This window comes from Falco cherrug, chromosome 9 (genome assembly GCF_023634085.1).
Source record: "Falco cherrug isolate bFalChe1 chromosome 9, bFalChe1.pri, whole genome shotgun sequence".
NCBI classification, from domain to species: domain Eukaryota; kingdom Metazoa; phylum Chordata; class Aves; order Falconiformes; family Falconidae; genus Falco; species Falco cherrug.
Window position 1 is genome coordinate 18067692 of NC_073705.1, and position 22480 is coordinate 18090171.

General features: G+C 51.5%; 1 protein-coding gene across 1 annotated transcript in view; it reads right to left on the reverse strand.

Moving 5' to 3' along the window:
* The window catches only part of PDLIM1 (PDZ and LIM domain 1), a 42437-nt gene that overhangs the window by 15428 nt on the left and 4529 nt on the right, over window positions 1-22480 (reverse strand). The window contains exons 2-3 of the mRNA XM_055719638.1: window positions 16944-17095; window positions 6522-6606 (exon numbers count right to left, since the gene is read on the reverse strand). Coding sequence (XP_055575613.1) covers window positions 6522-6606; window positions 16944-17095 — 237 coding nt within the window. The remainder of the gene's footprint in view (window positions 1-6521; window positions 6607-16943; window positions 17096-22480) is intronic.

The window sequence follows — 22480 nt, forward strand, 5'->3', positions numbered from 1 at the left end:
TGAACTCCAGAGGGGTCTCAACCTGCTTCACTTTCAGTACAAAGCCATTCCTCCAGCAGTTCCTCTCCCTGCCTGAAACTACCTCCTCTACACAAACGAGCTCCACCTGGCTCCCACATGCTCCCAAGTCCCCCAGGCACCAGTGCAAAATCCCCCATCCCAGAGAAAGAAGCTATTTCCCAATCCTAAGGATGAACAAGGTTTGTAGTACCCCAGCTTTAGGTCAAATACGCAGGTCTCCTGCCAGATGAGGTTTCTGGGTGCCAGCTGTTAGCAGCAGCAGCCCTCTCCAGGGGCAGACAGGGACACTGCAGTGCCACCCCTTCCAGCTGGATGCCAAGGCGCTTCCCTGCCATCCTGGCTCTCCCGGCAGGGAGCTGCCAGCTCCGGTGTCAGGCTGCAGGAACGGGGAAAACATCCCTTTGCCGGGGCAGGAAGCAGCTCAGCATTTCCTACTGCCCCAGCCGCAGGCTGCGTCATCTGGGAAAACAAAGGCCCCTTCCTCCCCACATCCCTCCCGTGCCAGGCCACGCTCGGTGATGCAGAAGCCCAGCCTGTGACACCCCCACAGCTACATCAGCCGCCACCTCCATGCCCGGGGCCAGCTAGCAGCATGGGTGGCTGCTTCCACGCACCAGAGATGGACGTGGCTACCAGCATGGGACCCAGGGCTCCCGGGCAATTCCCAGCCATCCGCGAGGCAGGCAGGCAGCGCAGGGTGAGCCACCTCCAGCAGCTGAGCTGGGGCACATCCCCATGCAGCTGGGGCATAAAGCCACCTGGACACCTCCACGGCCCCACATGCCCTTGGCTGGGGACAGTCAGGGGTGAGGCTGGGCTCTGGGGTCCCATCTGCCACGCAGTGACACGGCCAAGGCCATCCCAGCTGCACTGACCTCACCGCCACGAGAAACAGGAAAAACCTGGAGGCTTTTTGTACTCTCTAAATAAACTAAACTGAGAGGCGAGGGCAAGGGCAGCCTCTCCCCGGAGCAGGGTTTTCCTCTCCTGAAGGCAGCCTGCAGGGCTGGGACCTCAGGGGTGCTGGCTGCTGCCCCCTGCCCCCTCCCAGGGCATCTCCCCACATCGCCCGGAAGAAAGGCAGGTCGAAGTAGGGAGTGGGAGCACTGCTTGAAGCCACCAAAAACTAGTTTCAGGTGTGGAGTCATGATCTAGCAACCAACCAGCATAGTTATTTCCTAAAGCTCCAGCTCGTGGAATCAGGGGATTCACTCCAACCTCATGTTATTAAAAAAAAATAATATATAAAAACTTAGCACCCAGGCTCTGCAGTTGCAGGGGTGAGTGACAGCCTCCAGGGCCCCACAGACCCCCGAAGCGGCCAGTGGAACCAGCAAAGCCCACTGCCCCACCGAGCCCAGGAACGTGGGATGCTTTTGCTTTGTCCCAGGTCAGAGCCCAGAGGCTTGGGGCGGGCGATCCTGGATTGCACACCTCGAGAGCCACACCAAGAGGAAACAGGATTAAACATTTCTCAGTATAAATGTTTACTCAGCTCTAAGAAAACGGGCCCCTGACCAAACCTCAGCAAACGAGATCACGTCTTCACGGCAAACCCTACCCCATGCTATGTTTCATCAGCTGCGATCACAAGCATTAAGAAGTGCCTTTACTTTCACCTCTCCCTCTGTTATTGTTTGGGGTTTTTCAGCTATGGAAAGATCTTTTGCAATGCTTTGAAATCAGATTAGAAATTAGGAAGGGTTTGGGGCTTTGTTACTGTAGGGGGGTAAAACAACAAGGCTGGCTTCCCACATCCTCTCCCTCCACATCCCCGACACATTCCACATTCATGCGGTAACGCCTTTTAACCGAAAACAGCAGGTCACGATATGCCAGTGTGGTTCCCCTGTCTGAAACACGACAACGTTACTTTATATACCTCTTGCTTCATGCATTGCCCACACATGCACAGCCTTATCAGAGGCCAAGGCGGCCACACACCCAGTTTCTATAGCCCCTGCCTTCCCTGTCTCCAAGGAGATAAAATACACAGGATGGAAACAATGACATCACTCCACAAGGATGAGGATGAGGATGAGACGGGCATTCTCAAGGAGCCTTGGGAAGGCAGAAGCGGCTGCCTGCCTCTGCCAGCCCACAGACACCCTGATTCACCTCCAGAGCCCTCCAGCTGCATACCTGGGGGCTATTTCTCATTAAAAAAAATAAAAAAAAAACCAAAACAAAACCCCAAACATGCTCACACACTTAAAAGCCAGTATCTTCTGTGGTCCAGAAGAGCTGACCTATCCATGTCAACCCAAGAGCTGTAGCTGACATTCCTGAGGGGTGACGCTACTGCCTGTGCCTCCTGCAAACGGGCTGTGTGTCCTTCGGGAGCCGGAGGCGTTTTGGAGACAGCCCTGGGGCTGACTGCCCACACTGGGGCTGACCGCCCTCGAGCTGGTCCCTCACTGGGGCTGACCACCCTCGAGCTGGTCCCTCAACTCCTTCCCCACATGAGCTCACTCAGCTCCCAGACCCAGACCCCACTGATGCAGCATCCTGCAAATACAGGGGGGAGGAAAAAAACCCAACCACCAACAATGGGAAACCAACAACCTTTCTCCCACGGAGCCCAGGAGGGATAAAGAATTTTGCTGTTTAACTTTACCAGGGGGCAAGAGAGCCCCTCCTAGGTGCAGAGCTCATGCCTGGGCAGGGTCAGCAGGGAGCACGGCTGGGTCCCAGCGCCATGCTGGTCCCGGGGCAGTGCCACCAGCCTTACAATGCCCTTGGTCACCAAGAAACTTGTTCTCGCTCGCTGCCATCACTTTTCTCAAGAAACGTTCCGCAGAAGGGAGAGGCAGATGTGTTATTTTAATCTTTCCCGCTGCGGTGAGGAAACGCTCTCGATGGGAAAATGGCACTGAGTGATCGCCCTTAGGATCTGGGTGAGAAGTGCAAGTGAAATAGTTGGGCAAATATACTCAGCCTGTCATTTCCTTCCCCTAACGTTGCCATGGTTGCACCCAAAACAAAGCTGGCTCTGCTGCTGAGCCATTACCACTGACAAGCTGCGGCACCTTTGGATGAAGTCGTCATCACTCGCCTCAGCCTAAATTAATTTAGAAGGATAAAGTTAATGGTAATGAAAGAATAATAAGGCTGTAGCTCTTTCATGGGCAAAGGTCAGCTCAGACAACGGAGTCAGTCTTGGGATTCGGGACTTCGGGGAATGCATGGGGGGTTGTAGAATGCCTTTTTATTTTCCAAAGGCACAGAAAAGTATCTTGAACTCACATTCCAAGTAAGGGAAAATACTTCCACAGGATGACCCAGCATTTCACCATGCATCAGCCTCCAAACGCATCACAGAAGTAAACAAACAGTCCATTTCAAATAGGGTAAAAAAACATGCAAGCAGCCATCTTAAAATATGTAGCTAGCCATACAGTTCTTAAGACAGCCTGAAAAGTAATTTCTTACCTAGTCATTTAACTGCACCAATAAAGTGGGAAGAGGAAAAGAAGGTGGACAAGTGATGTGAAAAATTCCAGTTAAGATATTCTGAATGGAGGGGAGACAACATCGAACTATCTAATTCTAAGAAAGGCGGAATCTTAATTTGAACAACTGCAGTCCAATTTCCACAGCAAAAGCTTTAAAGCTGTTTTTTCTGGGTTTTGAGCCTGAAGTGAGTCCATGCACATGCACAATGATAATTCTGCATTCAAAGAGCTGTGTGCAGAACCAGTGAGAAACATCATCAGAGGACCTGGATCAGGACTTAAATGAACCACTTGGACTCAGCATGTCCTGTTTTCTTTGGTAAGTGAATTAATAACCGTTCTGCACAAGGCTGTTGCCAAGGAAAGCAAATATATTGCTTTCACTGGCAAGCAAGTTACAAAAACCTGAACAGCTCAGCGCTGCCTTTGAAGATTCAGCTCTACTCACAACTTCCACCAATCCTGCTGGAAAAACAAGATCAGCACCTTTGTGGTCAAATCCGTAGCAGTTTGCCATGTTGGTATATACATGCACAGCATGTGCCGCTCGTCTGCAGCCAGGCTGGCTGAGATCCCTGGTGATGCTGCAGAGACACAGCCCCAGAGTGACTTGGCCGATGCTTGCCACGGCTCTGGCAGGAGCCAGCACGCTCCGCTGACCTCATGCTCCAAGCAGACAGACCTTGCCACAAACCTTACTTGCTGAAGCCAGCTACTGAAAAAGGAAACGGGTGTATATTTAAAAAAAGAAAACAACAAAATCCAAACCCAAACCAAAACCAACACAAAAAAACCCAAAACCAAACCCAAAAAACCAACAACAAACAAAAAGAAAACCTTAAAACTTGGTGGCATTTGTGACACTTTTCTTTGGCACCACAGACTAGGATGCTCAGGCGCTGTTAAGCTGTAAGAGCACATGGGAGCTTGTGGTTTGGAGACACGATGCACCTTCCCTCATGCTGCTGAACTCCGAGCGTGCGGCTGGCAAGCCCTTTAGAGGAAAGCCCTGTGCTCTGAGCAGTGGCAAGCCCCACTCACACTGGCGACTGCAAAGGACTTAATTGGCTTCATTTTAGGGATGGGAAGAAGACAGACAAGATTTCAGTGAGAACTTGAGTGTTCCTTTCACACCAGGAGATAACTCTTCCCTCATCAGCCATCACAAGGGGTCAAAGCCTAATTTTCTGGCAACAGCTGGTTCCTAGTGCAAGACTAAGACCAGGGTCACTGCTCAGAGATAAAGTTTGTAACAGGAATCTCTCCACAGCCGATTTCTCACCAAATTCTCCTGCTGAAGTCAGTGGCAGGTTGGTATCAACAAATTCAGTCATGCCACACTTACAGACTGGCAGCATCGGGACACCGACAGAGTGGCCGGGGCTAGAACCAGGATCGGGACTAAGGTTCAGGTTTAGGAGGGGGTGTGCTCCGCCGCCAGGATTATTGCTGAATCCTGCACAGCCCGGCCTTCATGATGCCTAGAAAGCTGGGCATGGCTCATAAGGCAAAGGTTAGAGCTAAGGTCCAGCCCTCGCACCCTTATTTCTTACCAAGTTGCAGGAGGCCCCCTCCAACAGCCCAGCGCTGATGCAGGTACATGCACTCCACCCTTGAAAGCCATCGATCGGGGTTAAAATTGCCATAGCAAATGAGTTTAAGTGGGGACATCAGTTAATTAAAATAGACTATATGTTTAGGTACTTGACCAGCAGTGGATATCCACCCAGCGATCCAGGCTGGGCTGAGGGTAAATGGGGGGGCTGCAGCAGCAGGTTTCTTGCTGCAGTTAACTTTAGCGAGCTACATTAAATTCTTGCTTGGCGTGAGTAGTGCCCTATGGTTAATACTGGGTCATTTAGCTAAATTCCGGTTCATGGCTGAGCAAGGGACTTAGCCTTGAGGATCAGGTCTCCCGCTGAATTAAAGAATAACACTCCGCAGCCTCGCAGCAAAGCCTTGGTGCAGGCTGCCCCGCTCCTCCGGCGTGGGATAGCCCCCAGGCCTCAAGCTTTGCAGCAGAACTTCTCCAGAGCTTGAGCAGCAGAAGGTACGGACCAGATCTCAGCTCCATGATGTCACAGGCAGGTGTCACTGTGTGGCCCCAGCCCAAACCAAGTCCAGATGGCTCAGTCCCACACTGTGCCCTGGACGAGCTGTGAAATACCTGGGGAACCCTGCACTGCATGCTCCAGCCAAGCCACAGGCAGCAGCTGGATGTAAGCGGGGATGCGGACAGATGCCAGTGCCAGGTCTGGGCAGGGTGCTGCCGCACATGTGCTACTTTAGGTTCTGGTCCTTTCCAACTCAGACAGATGTATTAGCTTAATTAATTGCAAAGCCAAACTAGTTTTATCTCTACTTATTTTGCTAGAAAGACTCACGTGGGATGTGTGCTAGGGCCAGAATCCACATCACTGCCCCGGTGAAAATCCAGAGAAACGCCACTGATGTCAGCGTGGTTACTGTTGATTTTCGCAGTGTAACCCTCTAAGCCCAGCCCAGGCGATGCCCTCGCACAGGTCGCTGTTACTGCTACGTTCACTTGGCAGAGGCAGCGGACCAAGGAAGCAAAGCTGTCAACAGGTTAAAAACCAGCCTCCTAGAGGGAGGCTGCACAGTCTGCCACACGGATACGGATACGTTTACAAACGTCAAAGGCTGGTGTGTTTCTCTCTCACACTCTCCACAGTCAGGCTGTTAGCAAGGAAACAATGCAAAATGACCAAAACACCCCTGCAGCAGAAAACACTGTAAGAATGAATAATTTTCCTCCCCTCTCAAGCCCTTTCTTATCTGGGCAAAGCAGTGATTTACTGAGGTGCAAGAGCCAGCGCCCCAACCCGAGCAGCTTGCCCAGGCATCAGCCTGCTCACTGCCACCGAGGGAGCCAGGCTTCCGAGGGTCATCTCATTTCTGGGAGTTAGGGGGCAGGGTGCTGTCCCCAGCATGACCCACCGAGTGGCATGTGCTCAGCCCCTTGGAGGGTCAGGCCAGGAACGGCTCTGAAGCCATCCGGGAGCTCGCAGTTATCCCGTTCCTTACCTGCGGCTGAGAGGCCAGGTTCATCTTGTAAGGGTGCGTCTTTCCCTCCTCGTTCACAAGTGGCGACCAGACTTTTGACTCCGTTCTGCAACACACAAGTTTTGAAGAGTTTATGTTGTCACCAGTGAGCATTGCTGTTGTTATCGGAAGACTTGAAGTTCCTCCCTTTCCCAAACATTTCTCCAGTCTTTTGCATAGAGCACTATCCACATCAGGAGGAATCCAGAGAGCCTCACTTCAGGCATGTAATTTGGGTCACTTAGTTATGTTGTATGAGGTCCTCAGAGAAAGATAGGATCTCAGCAGGGACTGTCCTGGCTTATCCCATGGGACTCCAGTGGCCACACATCAAGCGTGGGCTCCAACCCAGGCAGTAGAGTTGGTAGAGCTGGGAGTCACCCAGTGGCAGAGGCTGGAGATATCTCTTAGATGGAGACCCTTTAATTAAGTGGGACAATTCAGATTACTGTGTGTTTCAGCCTTCATGGGTAGCTGGGAAGAGGAACAATTCTTGTCTGTGTTGACTATACAGAGAATGTTTTGTTCCTGAAAGTTAGTCTGCCTTGGATAAGCTAGAAATATTTTTGGTTTGGGTCTCTGGGTTTTTCTTCTTATTTATACAGTGGTGTCCATGCTGAACAAACAGAGGGGTTTGGGAATTATGAAAAAAAAATATTTTTTTTTTAAATGGGTCCAAGTCTGCAATGGGACTAAGAACTGAGATGAAAACTGTGTCAGAGAAAGTCTACATAACCTTTACTGGTCTGTGGGCTGCCCCAATTACCCACAGCAGCCTGAAACACAAGCCGAGATCTATGACCAAAACCGACAGCTTCTATCATCATCATTGTTTTGGTGTTTTGCTACGTCCCAAAGAACAAGAGACAAACAAGTGGCGAGGGAGAAGCTGAGTGCTTAGATTTGCTTGAGATACTTTGTGGGAAACACACGCTACCTGCATTCCCCAGAAGCACAGGCAGTAGTTAGCATCTCAGATGGACTAAACAGTGCCGCTCTTCCCGAACTTTTCAATAGCAGGGAACAAGTGGCTGCAGTGTTGTGGAATGAAAACCGCTGCTCAACGCTAAACATTACATCACACAGCAACCAGATGGCCGACAAACTCTTGGGATGAGTTTTGAAAACCATGTCCTGTTTTGACAGGAGCCCTTTGTGGAATCTGCAACTGCAGATAGATGCGCTTCCCAGATATTTGTGGGACCAGGCTCAGCTACAATTTAAGTACTTAGTTAGCAAAACAAGGATGCTTGAAGTAAATGGGTAACTGGAAAGAGACTTTAAACAGGAAAGTCTTATAAAACCAACAAGGGTGGAGAAACAGGGTGCGGAGCTACTTGGGATAAATTCAATCTGCTCTACACCATTCCTCTAAAAGCCCTCCAATGGCAGGACTTTTTTTTTTTTTTAAACAGCTCAGACTTGACCATGATGCACATGTATATCCCAGACATTTGCTGCATAAATAGTATTTTAATACTCGTAGCTGGAGCATAGCTCAGTGGGAGGAGATGGGAGGCAGCATCCTCATGCAGGCAAAGGGAGAAATTTCATTGCCCTGATGTTACCTCTGTCGCACCCTGGACTTTACACAGAAGAAACCTGAACGGAGCCTGCTGCACTGTACTGCCCTTCACAGGGACATGCACAGACACCGGTCACACCAGGTGTCCTGTGCTGGCGTTCAGGCACAGCAAACCTTTGACCACAGGTGACTGCATCCTGTGGGCCCAGCCCCAGTGCCAATACCCCACATCCTACATCACCCAGATCCTGGTGGCTGGGAAGCTGGGGCACCCAGGCTAACGAACACAAACCTAACCACCGCATGGGATTGGATCTATGCCTATCACCTTGTCCCAGCAGCTGCTGTTACTGGCTGTGCAACATTTCCCAGGTGGGCACAACACAACCATTCCCTCCTTGCTCCTGGCAACTTGTGCTTTAAGGTGCCTGAGGACCCAGCAGTTCCACCCAGACTGTGGCTACCAAGCCTGCCAAAGCCACAGCTGCATTTTGCACATGGAGACTGTGTTTGTGCAGAGGGGAGCAGCCCGCCACCTGATGCAAAGCCTTATTCCTCGACAGCGTTAGCACATCATGTGTGACCAAGTTTCATCTCCTCAGGAAAAACAGGGGACACAGCAAAGCATATGGAAGTCAAACACACCCTGGCTGGCAGGGCAGGAGCAACTGGATGTTGGCTGGAAAGGCAAGAGCAGTTCAGAAGCATTAAACACTTCAGCTGGTTCCTAGTGTGAGGCACCCCCGTGCCAGTTCTCACTAGCTGTGACGCAAGTACTCCTGAGGCAGCATTTTCTCTTACAGCAGTTCAAATATACGATCAGATTTCGGAAGTGCCAAAAGCCCTTATTCAGACAGAAAACTGAAGCTCAGAGCAGGCCAAGGGGTGAACTCGGAGCAGAAACTCCCCCCCAGGCACCTGCTTTCACCCCGCCGCCCCTCACCCAGTGCATTTGGGGCGATGCAGCACGCTGGTCCCAGTGCAGGGGAGGCAGCCAGCCAGCTCCTGCAGCCAGTGGGGGCTTTGGACCAGATTTTTCTCCCTTATTTATAAGCAAGGCAAAAAGGCTCTAGTCTGCTTCCCAGCCTGCTGCCATTCCCATCCATCACTGGATATAAATGGAAGCAGCAAGGTCACTCCAGGCTTTACTTCCAAGTCAGTTTAAAAATTATCCAAACAGAAAGGTTAAATAGCCCACGCGGTTGTCCCTCTAAGGCCAGGAGGATAAAGCTTCCCTTTGTCTCCACAGCAGCTGCAGCAGAGCCCTTCAGCCACTCTCCACAGCCCATTTATGGCCCCAGCGAAGTGGCAAAGATGAGGCGGCTCTGCCCAGCAGGGCCTCCCAGGTGCTGCCCTGTCCCACCGCATGGGCTGTGGGGCCATCAGTAGGACTGCATCGCAGGACTGCCATAGTCCCAGCTCTCCCACCATGGGACAAGAGGGAACGGCCTCAAGCTGCGCCAGGGCAGGTTTAGGTTGGGTATTGGGGAAAATGTCCCCATGGAAAGGGGTGGCCGAGCGTGGACCAGGCTGCCCAGGGAGGGGGTGCAGTCACGGCCCTGGGGGTGTTTAAAAGACACATAGATGTGGTGCTGGGGGACTTGGTTTAGTGATGGGTTTGGCAGTGCTGGAGTAACGGTCAGACCTGATGGGCCTTTTCCAACCTAAATGATTCTATAAGGGTTTCCTGGCTCTGCTCCTGGCGTCAGCGCCTGCATTTTAGTGAAGTGTGGCAGGAAAAAGAAAAATAGCACCTAGAAGTTCGCCCTGCGTCCCACTGCTGGCCCAGGGCGTGTTTTCCAGAAGGCTGGGAAACGTGGGTGCACGGCCCAGACGGGAGGGCAGATTGGTTACACTCACCCTGTTTGTATCTTACCTATACGTTTCATCTCTTATTTATATAAGGCAGGGAAAAGGCGTCAGAGCAGACGGCTCCAACCCAGCCTCAGCAGTGGTGCCTTCAGTTCACAGCAGGCTGCCATGGGTAGGCTAGAGTGGCTTTCTGAAGGATTTTTTCCCCAGATCTGGGGAGAGGACCCTCAGCCACAAACTCACCTCTGCAGTCCCCTTGGTGAGGCTGGACGCCTGCACCGAGCGTGACCACACTGGCAAGGCTGCCCCATCCCTCTCAAGTGGTGGTGGGGCTGGATGCCCACCAGCCTGCTGGGGAACCCCACCCTGCCTTTGGTGAAAGCCAGCAGGCTTCGACATCCCCCTAGGCTCTCACAGATTCCTGCTTAAATTGATGAATATTTATGTTATGATATGGTTTCTCACACCCATTCTTTCAAACGAGATGCCAGCAGGGAGCGATGCCCAAACAGTGCAGAAAGAGAAGACAAAACCATGGCACAAACAAGCCCTGGAAGAAGTGCCAAGCAACTTTATTGCAGACACATGGATATACAGACTCCGTCATGTTTGCAGTTCATACTTCCGTGCTGCTTCCTTACTACAGGGCAGAGAGCAACCCAGACAGGGCCAGGGACTGAGCCGAGCGTTTGCTCTTTCACCCAGGCAGAAACCCAGACCCAAAGTTAGAAAGACATTTCTCTGGTGCTAGTCGGGATGGGGAGGTACTGGCAAGAAGGGGAGGAAGGAAACTGCATGCAAGTCAAGGCAGGAATCTGGAGAGGTATTTACGAAATACAACATTTTTCAAGAAGCTTGGCTTGAACATGGTGTAATATAAACATTATAAGAGTCGAGATTTTGCTATCAACGCTTTGCGTGCGGAGCTGGGCCATAGCTTCCAGGGAAAATTCAGAGCCGGAAAATGAGGGTCTGATGCTGTGTGCCAGGAACTGCGTAAGTTCCCTAAAGAAGAAAGGCACGTTTAACATTCCCATTTCAAACACTGGGATGGACGTGACTTAAATACCAACCAAAGAAGCAAATAAACCCGTAATGACTGAAAAGTTCCTTGTGACACAAAGTTTGCTAGCTGAAAAAAAGAAGAGGAAAGACTTAAAGAATTCCTCTCTCAAACCCTCCCCCAGAGTTTTAGAGAGGCATTTTAATTCTGTTTGTTTGGAAACTAACTACAAGAGCGCTCAGGCTACCAAAGCTCTTAATCAGCCTTTTAGCTACAACAGCTGCAAAGTACATGCCCTTGGATTTAATCACTTTTAGCAACCATCCCTTAATGGACACACTCACTTTGGCGAGCGAAGCCGCCGTCAGGCTGCGTGCCACCCACTGCCAAGCCCAGCAGCAAGGCCAGTCACAACTGCCCACACCTTCATGCACGGCCCTCTGCTCCGGGCACTTCAGGCGCCTCCGACTTCGCCGAAGCAGCAGAGGAGTTTATCACGAGCAGTTTCCTTACAGAGTTACGGATAAACCAACCCTGGCCACTCAGATGCACGCTGCCCTTCCACTAGCCAGCCGCAGAGCTAACCGCGCTGCCTCGCCAAGGAGGCTGTAAAAACACAATGAACGCCCAGCTCGACTTGGCAAAATGACTTTGAACGAGCCACTCCCTATCAAAAGCACCCGGGACGGCTGGGAGCCCCACACCAGCCATGGGGAGGCTGCGAGCTGCCACAGACATCAGGCAAGCTGCGTACCCGTATATAGCTGCATCACGTATACACACACAGCATCAGGCTTTTCCCAGGGCCAAAAGAATTATTAGTAAGATGACAAAGCTGGGAAAGTCTTCTTGGCAGGGAAGCAAATGCAAACCTAAACAAGTCAACGGATTTCACCAAATTCCTAGAACACAAACTCGAGCCCATTGTGGCTTTGTGCAACTGGTCCCCACAGCTGAGACCTGGGAACACATGGAGCAAGCACAGAATGCAACCACGGCTGCCGAGCAACGCGCAGACGACATCGCACGCATGCTCTCCTCTTCGTAAGCACCTACACGCGGTCCCTTCTGACCACACGTCTAACATGTGCCAGCAGCAGACATGACTCCCCTGAGCCTAGTGCTTTTCAAAGAACAAGTACACAGCTTCACTCCCTGGCACCACTTTTAACAAAGCGACAGGCTGCTCGGCAAACAAGAAAGGTGCATTAATATATTGTACACTGACAGTAGAGCTGCAGAAAAGCAACTTGAAATTTGAAGAAAGGGACAGTAGGAGCAAAACAAGAGGTTACATGTTTGCAGCCCCTTTTCACAACTCTTCTCCTGGTATTACCAACCCCAACCCACCTCCAGACACAAAGGGAGGGACAGACTCACTTTAGAAACACATCCTTTTTGTTCGGAAAAAACAACCCATATAAATACACGCCATGCCTTTGAGTTGCTCAGGGCTGCACAGTCCCACCAGCCATTTGGTGACTAAGGCCACAGGCAGAGAGCCCTTTGCTTTAGCAATAATTGTCACCTGTGCTGCAGTGACCATTTGCTTTGTACAGCCACAGCTACAGCTGCACAGAGCTGTGTGCCACATCCATCGTGAGCATTACCACTGACATTGGTGGTGCCCGGAGCTTTCAGCTGCCAGGTGAATTTGGCAGTAGGAGAATTTGATCCTCCTGAGCCTTCCCTTCTTCTGGGTGCTCTGTCAAAGCAAGCATCTTTCCCAAAACGTGCTAAGGCTCCAAAGGCAGCTGACAGCTTCTTCCAGTCTGTTGGATGTGTCTTGCTGCTAACACTGGTTACAGGAGAATCAGGTGTGCTTGAAAGGGGGCAGCCTGGGGGGAGGCTTGGCTTGGCTCTAGAATGTCAATGCAGAGATGTAACACACTAACTAAAGAAAAGGGGGAAAAAAGAAGAAAGGGGGGGCAAAAGCAGGAAGAAAAGAAGGAAAGGAAAAAAAGAAGGAAAAAAAAAGAAAAAAAAGGGGGGTGGGGGGTGGCAAAGAGCAGCCTTTCTCAAAGACTCAAGATCCAAACCTTCACTTTTGCTGTGAATGGGAGAGGCTCAAAAACCTGCCCATGCAATCCCTCAGTGGAGCACCCAGGTGGTTTTGAGCTGAGCAGAGCAACCGTCCACTGCAGGTAGGGCTGCCCGCACATGCCACGGAACCACGGTGCCGAGCCTCATTTCACACCCCTGAGGACAGTAATGGAACCTTAACTTTGGCGTCTTGGGAGCTCCATTTCCAAAAGCACTCTTTAGCCCCAAACCAAAAGCAAAATGAACAAACCGAGGCGGCTCAGAACAGAGCGGGGAGCTGCCAGGCCAAGTTCAGCAGGAATTCAGTGTATGCGTCAACATTGTTGAACACCCACTTTCGAGGCATAAAACAGACCTTTCCAACTCTGGTCACACGTCAAACAGCAAAGCACCTGGCAGCACCACTTAGAGAAGCATATTCAGAGAAAGCAATTTGTGGCTGGGTTTTAAACCCTAGGAAATTAACAGATTTGCACCTTTGGGTGAAAAAGCAGAGCAGGCATGTTTTCTTCAGCTAGCAATTTGATCCATGTTTAATGGTGACATGTGTCAGGCTAGCTTCCTGCCTATGGTCTGATCTGAAATATTTTTGGACTGTTACCATCGTTAAGGAAAATACCGAAACAGGAAACATCAGAATGCTGTTGATACTCACAATCAAGCCCCCAGTGCAAACAGCATTTCCTTTACCAGAAGTGTTTAAGTCTGTTCAGTCCTCTACACTTACACTTCTCTTAAATGATCATTAGTACAGCCAAACAGGAAGACATCTGAACTGCCTGGCTACCACTAGAAGAGAAGAGGGTTGTATATTTGCAGAACACACACAGAGAAAGCTTGTTTTGGTCCACAGAAGAGCACAAGATGACAACAAGCCTAGCACAAAGCTTCCCTAAAGGCTCTCCCAGCCTCCAGCTACTTGCAGCTTAAGGGCTTGCTGCCACCCAGACACTGCCATGACAGATAATACATCCTTTACAGACTTGTCTTCCATTAATTCACCCAGTCTCCTCTTGCACCCACATGCACGTTCAGCATCCACAGTACAGTCACAAACAAAGGCTCCCACTGTCGTGACTGTTTTGACCTTTTGGTGGAACCACAGCGCCTGATGTGAACACAGACCCATGTCTCAGCTCTCTCCTGGCACGACCTTGCTGCCACCCCAAACACTGGTCAGAGAGTGTTTTGCACAGGTAATCATTTAAATGAGTAATCATTTAAAACTGACCATATAGGAACTAAAAAATCACTAAGGGTTTAAGCTTTCACAAGACATCCTTGTGACAGCAAGTACAAAAGGACTGGAAGACTTACCACTGCGGACAAGCAGGCAGAGCTGGTGCATCCCCAGCCCCAGCTGGGTGCAATGCTCCAGCCCATGGAGCTGCTGCCCCGTCGGAGCAGTGGCCTGTGCCAGCACTGTGTGTGGTGCAACTCATCCAGCTAACGACCCGTGAGTGCAGAGCATGGCAGCCAGACCCAAGAGTTGGTGGCATCAAAGTGCCCATGATACACTTTCCTCTCCATACTCAGCCAACTATTTGCAGAGTTGCTTTGGAGGAAAAACTGCCAGCCCTGACCCTTGCATCGTCAGCCTTCCTCAGTAAGGTCAAGCCTTACTAGCAGAGCCTGGCCCGCCAAGGTTCGGGAAGCCCAAGCCATACCGCTTGGCCAGGTGGCACCCATTTCCCCGGGTGCCTTCCACCCTCCCCACCTCTGTAGCAGTGCTCTTCCCGTCTTTACAGCGGAGGGCTGCTCACCAGCCCATGTCCTCACCCATCTCCTCTACCCTAAGCTGAGCAGGAAGGTGATGCATGGGCTCCAGCTGTTTTAAAATGCCTTCTCTGTCACCCCCCTGGGCCTCCTCTCAAGATCTTGCTTTTTAAGGTCTTGGCCTTAGACTGCAAAGTAAAGGGCTCCAGCATCAGCAGCCAAACCTACATCGCATGTCCAACCACCGAGTCCAGCTGCATTTGGGACAACACAGTTACAGGGGCCCAGGAGGAGACAGCTGGGTGTTGGGGGTAAAATATTCTCAGAGTACAACCAGAAAAGACCACATGATGTACACTACTGTCTTTAGCATTAAAGAAGAGCTTTCTCCTCCAAGGAAGCCTCCTGCAGTATCATGTTCCCCAACACAAATACATCTCCAGCAGCTACCAAGTCTCCGAAAAAGTAAGCAAACCTTCCCTAAGCAGAACTTTATTCCCAAGAAAGAGGAGGACCAAAGACTTAAAGTCTAGAATTATCTAAAATGGATTTTACGCAGCGTGGTGGGTAGCGATATCAAACCCTGAAGTGGATATATTGTCAGATCACTGCTTGCACGCCCTTGCGGTCTTGACACCCACCTTGGCCCCTTTGCCAGCCGCACTCACCCACCAGTACAGCCACAGGCACGTCCGACACACTCATGCTACCTCATTGAATGGGGGGGCTTGAACAGGAGTTGGGCTGCACTAAGTCGAAGCCCCTGCGCGGTTCTACACAGCTGCACACGCAGCTAGAGATGCCTCCCTGGGCAGCCTCCACACCCACGTGAAATGCACGGGTAGCTATAAAGTGAACGACTTTGTAATTAACATTAGCAAACACATTTTGCAGACTCAATGATCTGTAAGAGGAGGCTGCCCGCAGGCTGGAGCAGCCCGTGCCTCCCCTCTCCCCCAGCCAGAAGCACGGAGCTCTGGCTTGCCAAGTCCAGCAGCTGGCTGTCGTGGCGAGGAAGGGGAGCCTCCTTCGCAGGATGGCTACAGCCTGCCGAGTTAGAGGCCAGCACGAGAAACCGTGGGGCTCAGAGGCTGCTGCAATGCTCGCCACCCGCTCACACTGCCCGCACTGTGCTCCGTCCCTCCCTCTGTCGATTCCCTCAATGAATTGTCGGGCTTTTTTTGGCCAAGACCCATCGCCTCTTCCTGCACTGGGAAATGCCTGCTGAACTCCGGGCATTGTCCGAGCTACGGTAAAAGACTTCTGTTTATTACAGAAAAGCCCTGAACAACTGAACTACTGTGCCTTTCGAGGCACGCTTTTGCACTGCTCCTGAAAGCGCTTCCCCTGCATCTGCCATGAGGGACAGTTGCTCAGGGGAAGGCGGCCGCAGGGAAACTTACTCCAGGGCAACAAGAAGATGCCACGCTGCAGCTACCATCTGGCATTCAGAAGTGCTGGTACCTAGGGCTGCACTTCAAGGGGAAGGATAAATCCTCAGCACCCTCAAAAAACCCCCACAAACCAACAACAAAAAAACCCAAACCTGCAACCAAAACCCGAGGCTCCATTTCTTTTAAGAAGCAATGGATCAGTGCAAAGCAGACCCCCACCCTCGCAGCCTCCATGACTTCCCTGTGCAAAGACGGCCCAAGAACAACACATGGCTGGGAAAGGGATGAAGCTGTCCATTGATCTGCCACCCAGGGCGGTGAGAAGGCAGGAGCCAGCCCATGCTCCGTATTGGTGCCAGAGACTGTGGCTCCGCTCTTACCTCCCTCCAGTTTTTCAGGACTCGGAGACCGATGCCTGACAGCCACCTTCTTGCACCGTGGATCATCATCATCTAGCACTGTTTGATCAAGAGGCTCCAAAATGTGCAACATTTCTGAGTCTGCACATGGCAGAAACTAGGCAATTAATTGCTTGGACAACACACAACCATTAAATTAGTGCAACAGGAAGAAAGGTCAACTCTGGTTGTACCTCCTTTGCTATGATTGAAGTTTCCACGAGACATGTCTTTGATTTCTTGCTGTCAGGAGCCACAGAGCAGGCTGACAGGCTCTGCTGCAAATTATCAGCCAATTTCTCACTAGGAAAATTGTTTTCATAAGGTCAAAGTGCAGCAAATGCAAGCGGCGTTAGGAGTAAGGACTGAAACGTGGCTCCCTCTTGCTATCCAGCGCCTGGCCAGACAAGAGGTCAAGTTAAATAAACCAGCCAGAGGTCTGCTGCCAAACCCAAGCACTGCCACTGCCCATCCCGTGCCCCTCCCCAGCCCCAGCCTCACTTGCCGACGTACCTGCTGACCGTCAGAGTCAGCTCATCCGTGCAAGCCTTGATCTTGTTCTGTGCCTCGAGGTGCGTCATGGCCTCCGTGTTCACTCCATCGATGGCTATGATCTGGTCTCCTACAAACAAGTTGGCTATTGCCGCTTTGCTACCTGGAGTCACCTAAGGGAAAACAAAAAGAGTGAACGGACTTTCCATTTCCTGGAAGTTGCAGCTTTCCATTGCAATGGCCGAAGAGCAGCTGGAGCACTTGGGGCTTCTCTCACTGACACCTGGAAGCAAAGAGGTGAAAAGTAACAAAAGTGAATTCTCAGCAGAAATATATCCGTACCTGGCTTCAGACACTCCTCAGTATTAGTCAAGGGCAGGATTCTATTTCAGCACCCGCAGACAAAAATTGGGGAGGGGGACAACATGTCAAAAACTGTATTTTCGCTCAAGCCAATTGCCTTCGTGCTAAAGAGCAAGACCATGCGAAGGCAGCTCTGCTCCTGCTGGCCAGAGGAGCGCACTCCGAGACAGAAGGTGCTGAAGGCAGCCGGGAGGGGCAAGCCTCTGACAACAGGGGTGGTAGAACAGAGCATCAGAGCCGCTGAGATACCGTCAACACCAGTCACAGACACCTTCGTCTGCATCACGGTCTCGTTCACTTCCTTCCTTGGAGGACAGGTTTGGGCTCAAGGCTTTGGATTGATTCTCTTGTTGTAACAACCTGGGCTTGCCCAGAAGAGCTGCAACAGACGCCCACTGACTGCAGCCAGGTCAACCCCAGAGTAGGGCTTGTTCCAACAAGCAGACTGGAAGGGAGAAAGGCGTCACAAACTTCATCTTTACACCACAATCTCATGATACTTTCTGAAATAACAAAAGCATCATCGCTGGCCTGACCTGGATACATTCTGCCATATTACATCCCCCTGTCCTCTCCACACATGGCACTTTGCTTCCCAGAGGTACCACTGCTATGCGGCAATGCCATCAGTACAATACTCCTCATAAAAAAGAAGGTCCCAGCTAAAACTTAAGCATTCTCAAGCAAATCAACTAAAACGGCTCATTCATTTTCTACTGCTGCTGCTAAAGAGGTGTCCTCTTAACAACTGAGACCACCCTCTGCCTAGGCAATAATTTTGGCCTGAAGAGAAGAATGTCACCTTTGTGTGCAGCTTTGCAAACACTACACTGTGTGGTTTTAATGACTTTGTGCAAGGAGCGTAATGGTTACTGTGGGCTTTCATCAATTATTTCGTAGACAGAGGAAATGAGAAGTGTGCACTGCTTGCAGACACGAGTACAGATTAAAACGTGCCTTGCAGCTGAAACATACCTCTTTTACGAGTCTGTTGCAACCGGTATTCATTCTACACATGCAGGCTAGGTTTCAGCATGCTGGAAAGCAGCTGAGAAAACCCCACAGAGCTGTCAGACATAAACAAACATTGTTCAGCTCCTGGAGGTGTCAGAGCTCAGCTGCAATCGCTGCCTGCCCTGGGCTTCAACCAGGGCCATTCTGCACAGCTCCTCACAGCTGTAGCGGGATGTTTTCCCTAACCAGAAGGAAGATCATGAGATGCTTTTCTCATTCTCACCTCTCTACTAGGGTAGTATTTCACTGAAAAGTGGAGGACACAGATGCGTATCACAGATGCCCAAGGTTGGCCAAGGTGCCTAATATTAACCCTTCAGATGGGTCAACCGCCAGTGCCTGCCTGCCCGCCCGCCACTTTGAATGCCGCAAGCAGACTGCAAACTGACTGAGGAACCGCTAATGGAAAGTCCAGGCAAGGCACCAGATGGATACAGAAAATCTGCTTTAACTGTGAAGATCATTGCCACCCAGGCTGCAGCCCACAGCTGACCAGTGGCTTACAGAGACCACCAAGCGCAGCCCACTGCTGCCCCATGGGTCCTGCCCTGCTCGCTGAGCCTCAGCTGAGCCACTCGATTGCCTGGTGCCTGTATTTCCTCCGCTGCCGAAGGAGGGAGAGTGGCACACTGCTCACCGCTGTGAGGAGCACCGAGGTCAGCACAGCTACTGCCATGATGCATTTTCCATCAGACAAGACTGCCAAGGGGTCACGAGTAACAGCGGATTAACAGTGCCGCTGGAATGGATTAACAGTGCCGCTGGAACGCTGCTGGAGGCTTGGTGTGCCGCTTGCATTTAAAGACTGATAATCTGCCCAACATGTGGCAGGCTGCGAGAGATGATCTGCTACTACAAGGGGCAGCTGAGCCAGATACACCGAAATACTGAAGCCTCCCTGAAGAAACCCCAAGAGCCACCGGGATGAGCATGCGGCATTCACAGAAACATCTCAGTGTTCTGCCAGTGCCCGTGGTGTCACGTTCCCCTTCTGTGTCCACTTCAAAGGAATTTGAAATGTGAGTGCTCTTCTCCATCAGATAAGGGCCACTGGTAGCAGAAGGGTGATGACCTCCACTCAGGCACCATATAAACCTCTCCCCTGTGGGGAAGCTACAAGGATGCACAGGCATGAAAAAGGTAAGTGAATTTGCCAAAAGGAAACATGGTTTTAAAATCCAATTTCTTCAGTTCTGGAAATAACTCACCCTGAAATGCAACCTTCCACAAACTGCTCCCCTGCATCCAGCCCGCACTCCCTGCCAGGGCTGCTCATAGCAAACACGTCCGCACAAGGGCACAGTACTGCAGGGAACCCATCCCCCAGCCTTTTAGGATGATTAATAGCTCCTAATAACGTCCCCTTCCCCCCTCCCAGTAAGGCCTGGGCTTATCTCAGCACTGTCAATGCTGCTTTTGAGATTTGCTCACCTACCAGTCAAGTCAGGGAAGCAAAAAGCGTTTCTGTTACTAAGTAAGGAGCAGAAAGCTGCCAATGGGAAAACCTTTTCCTGCTTTTATTTTTGTCACATCCCTCCCTGGTCCATGGGAAGCAGCAGGGACAGGCAGAGGTGCTCGAAGCGCTGGCAGCCACCAGTCAGCTGACACAACCCAACCGAAGGGACTCCAAAAATGGAAAAGCAAACGATGCGCCGCCTGAAACCGCTTTGGTCCTCCTCTCAGATGTCTTAAAGCTTTGCACCAGCCTCTTCCCTCCCTCCTTGACCGGGCACGGAGCAGACACCAGCAGGATCTGAGGGACCAGTGCCTTGCACGCGCGGGCGGCCTAGCAATGAGCAGCTACAGCTGCACTTCTGTGGGAGAAGGCGAGGAGAGCCAAAAGGCGCCGTGAAGAACAAAACCTGCAAATGCCAACTTTGCACAAGTGACATCTCGTGCAAAAGCATAGCTCCAGTCTCCTTCAAAAGCACTCCCTGACCGGCTTGGGCTTCACCCACTGGGGTCAAACAGCCTCTGGCAGAGGGGAAGTGGGCAGCATCGCAGGGTCCACGGAGCCCCCCAGCCTCAGGGACACTGTCATCGGGTGGGTAAAGCTCTGTGCACCTTGTAACACCATGCCCAAGGGCGCCCTTTGGGAAGGAGCCATGCCCTACCATGCGGTGATGGCTCCCAGGCCATGGGGTAACGCTTTGCCATTAGGTTGTTTCACTGTTGAACAGACAGCGCTGAGAGAGGCTGAGCAGCACTGCTTCACATGGTACCCAGCACCGGTCCCAGAGTGTGCCACTGGCAACGCTCTGCTGTGCTGGCGTCACTGTGTAAGAAATCTGGGCTACTACAGAAATAATCTAGATATTTAGAACCAGACACATAGCATCCTAGAATTGTTTAGGTTGAAAAGACCTTTAAGATCATCAAGTCCAACTGTTAACCCAGCATTGCCAAGTCCCACCAACCCATGTCCCCAAGCACTGCATCTACATGTCTTTTAAACACCTCCAGGGATGGTGACTCCACTGCCTCCCTGGGCAGCCTGTTCTAGTGCTTGGCCACCCTTTTCCATGAAGAAATTTTTCCTAGTACCCAATTTAAACCTTCCCTGGTGCAGCTTGAGGCCATTTCATCTCACCTTATCACTTATTACTGGGGAAGAGACGCTGACCCCCACCTCACTACACGCTCCTTTCAGGGAGCTGCAGAGAGCGATCAGGTCCTCCCTGAGCCCCCTCCTCTCCAGGCTGAACCCCCCAGCCGCCCCCCATCACACTGGTGCCTCAGCCCCTTCCCCAGCCCCCTGTCCGGCTCTGGGCATGCTCCAGCCCTTCTGCATCCCTCTGGCAGCGAAGGGCCTGCAGCTGGAGACAGGGTTTGAGCTGCAGCCCCACCAGTGCCGGGTACAGGGGGACAATCATCAGACCAGGTCCCTGATACCAGCTCAGACACATTTGCCAGCATATGGAAGAAACAAATAATCCCCATAATCCATGGGCTTGATCATGCGCTCTTTACTCATGCAAAGCTCAGTGTAGCAGATAACAGTTTACACCAGTTGTAGGACTGGACCCCTCTTTTAAAAGAGGTCCCGCAGATTCAGGGGTCGTATGGATAGAAGACAAACATACGTTATTTTCTTATACTACAGAGTGAAGCTTTGCATATGTACACACTTGCACACACAGAGATATGTATCTGCAGTCCCAACGGGGTGGGGGGGTGACCTTCCCTGCACAGACCCCTGGGCTCCAGTGCGCCAGCAGTACCGGGACTTTGCAGAGCTCCGATTTCTCTCCCGGGCGGTTTGCCTGCTCTCGTCCCCGGGCACTGGCAGCCAGGCAGCACACAGAGGAGTCGGCTATGACATGTCAAGACTTCAGGCAAGTGCATTTACACTAGAAGAGAAAACACCTGGATTCAGAAGAAGGAATGAAACACATCTGGCTGCCTACCCAGCTCCCAGGCGCTCATTACAACACCTCTGCCTGTCCCAGAGCTAATTAAACACATATGGGTGTTGTGTTTGGTGGGCACCTCCACAGAGCTGCCCAGCCAGCTCCGCTCCTGCCCCGGGCCGCACGGCGCCTGTCTCCTGCAGGCCAGGGTCCCAGAGGAGCCATGGGTGCGTTAGGGGAAGCTGCTGCCCACAGCAAAGGAGAGGGAGGAAGGGTGGGAAGCGTTCCTATGGAAAGCAGCATATCGCAGCTCCCTGTGCGTCAAGATAGATGGGTGGGTCTAAAATTCATTCAATTCTTTCTGGCCCTCTCCCCCCTCGGTTCAGGCGCACTGCTCGCCGCTCCGTCAGCCCTTCATGGTTTCTCACCGACCGCACAGCCTCCGGCACCACCCATCACCCCACACCTAGGCACACATCGCAGCAAGCGATGAAGAGATAAGAAATGAGAAAATTAACATCAGCCAAGAAAAAGATTTGGATAAGCAGTACCTATCTCAGCTTGAGAGGAAAACCCAGCTGTAGCTCTGCTGGACAGAATAGACATGCAGCAACATACTTGTAAGGCCACCAGTGACAACCAGACATCTCTGACATTCCCTTTAGTCCTCCCCACCCACCCACGCTGCTCCTTTACCATGAGTAATGTCCTCAGTGCCTGGAGTACTATGCGAGGCAGCCACAGTTTCTCCCAGCAAAAGCATGCAGCTGGCTCAGCAGAGATCAGAGGCTATGAGAAAATTCAGACAAGCCCGTTCCCCACCTCTCCTCT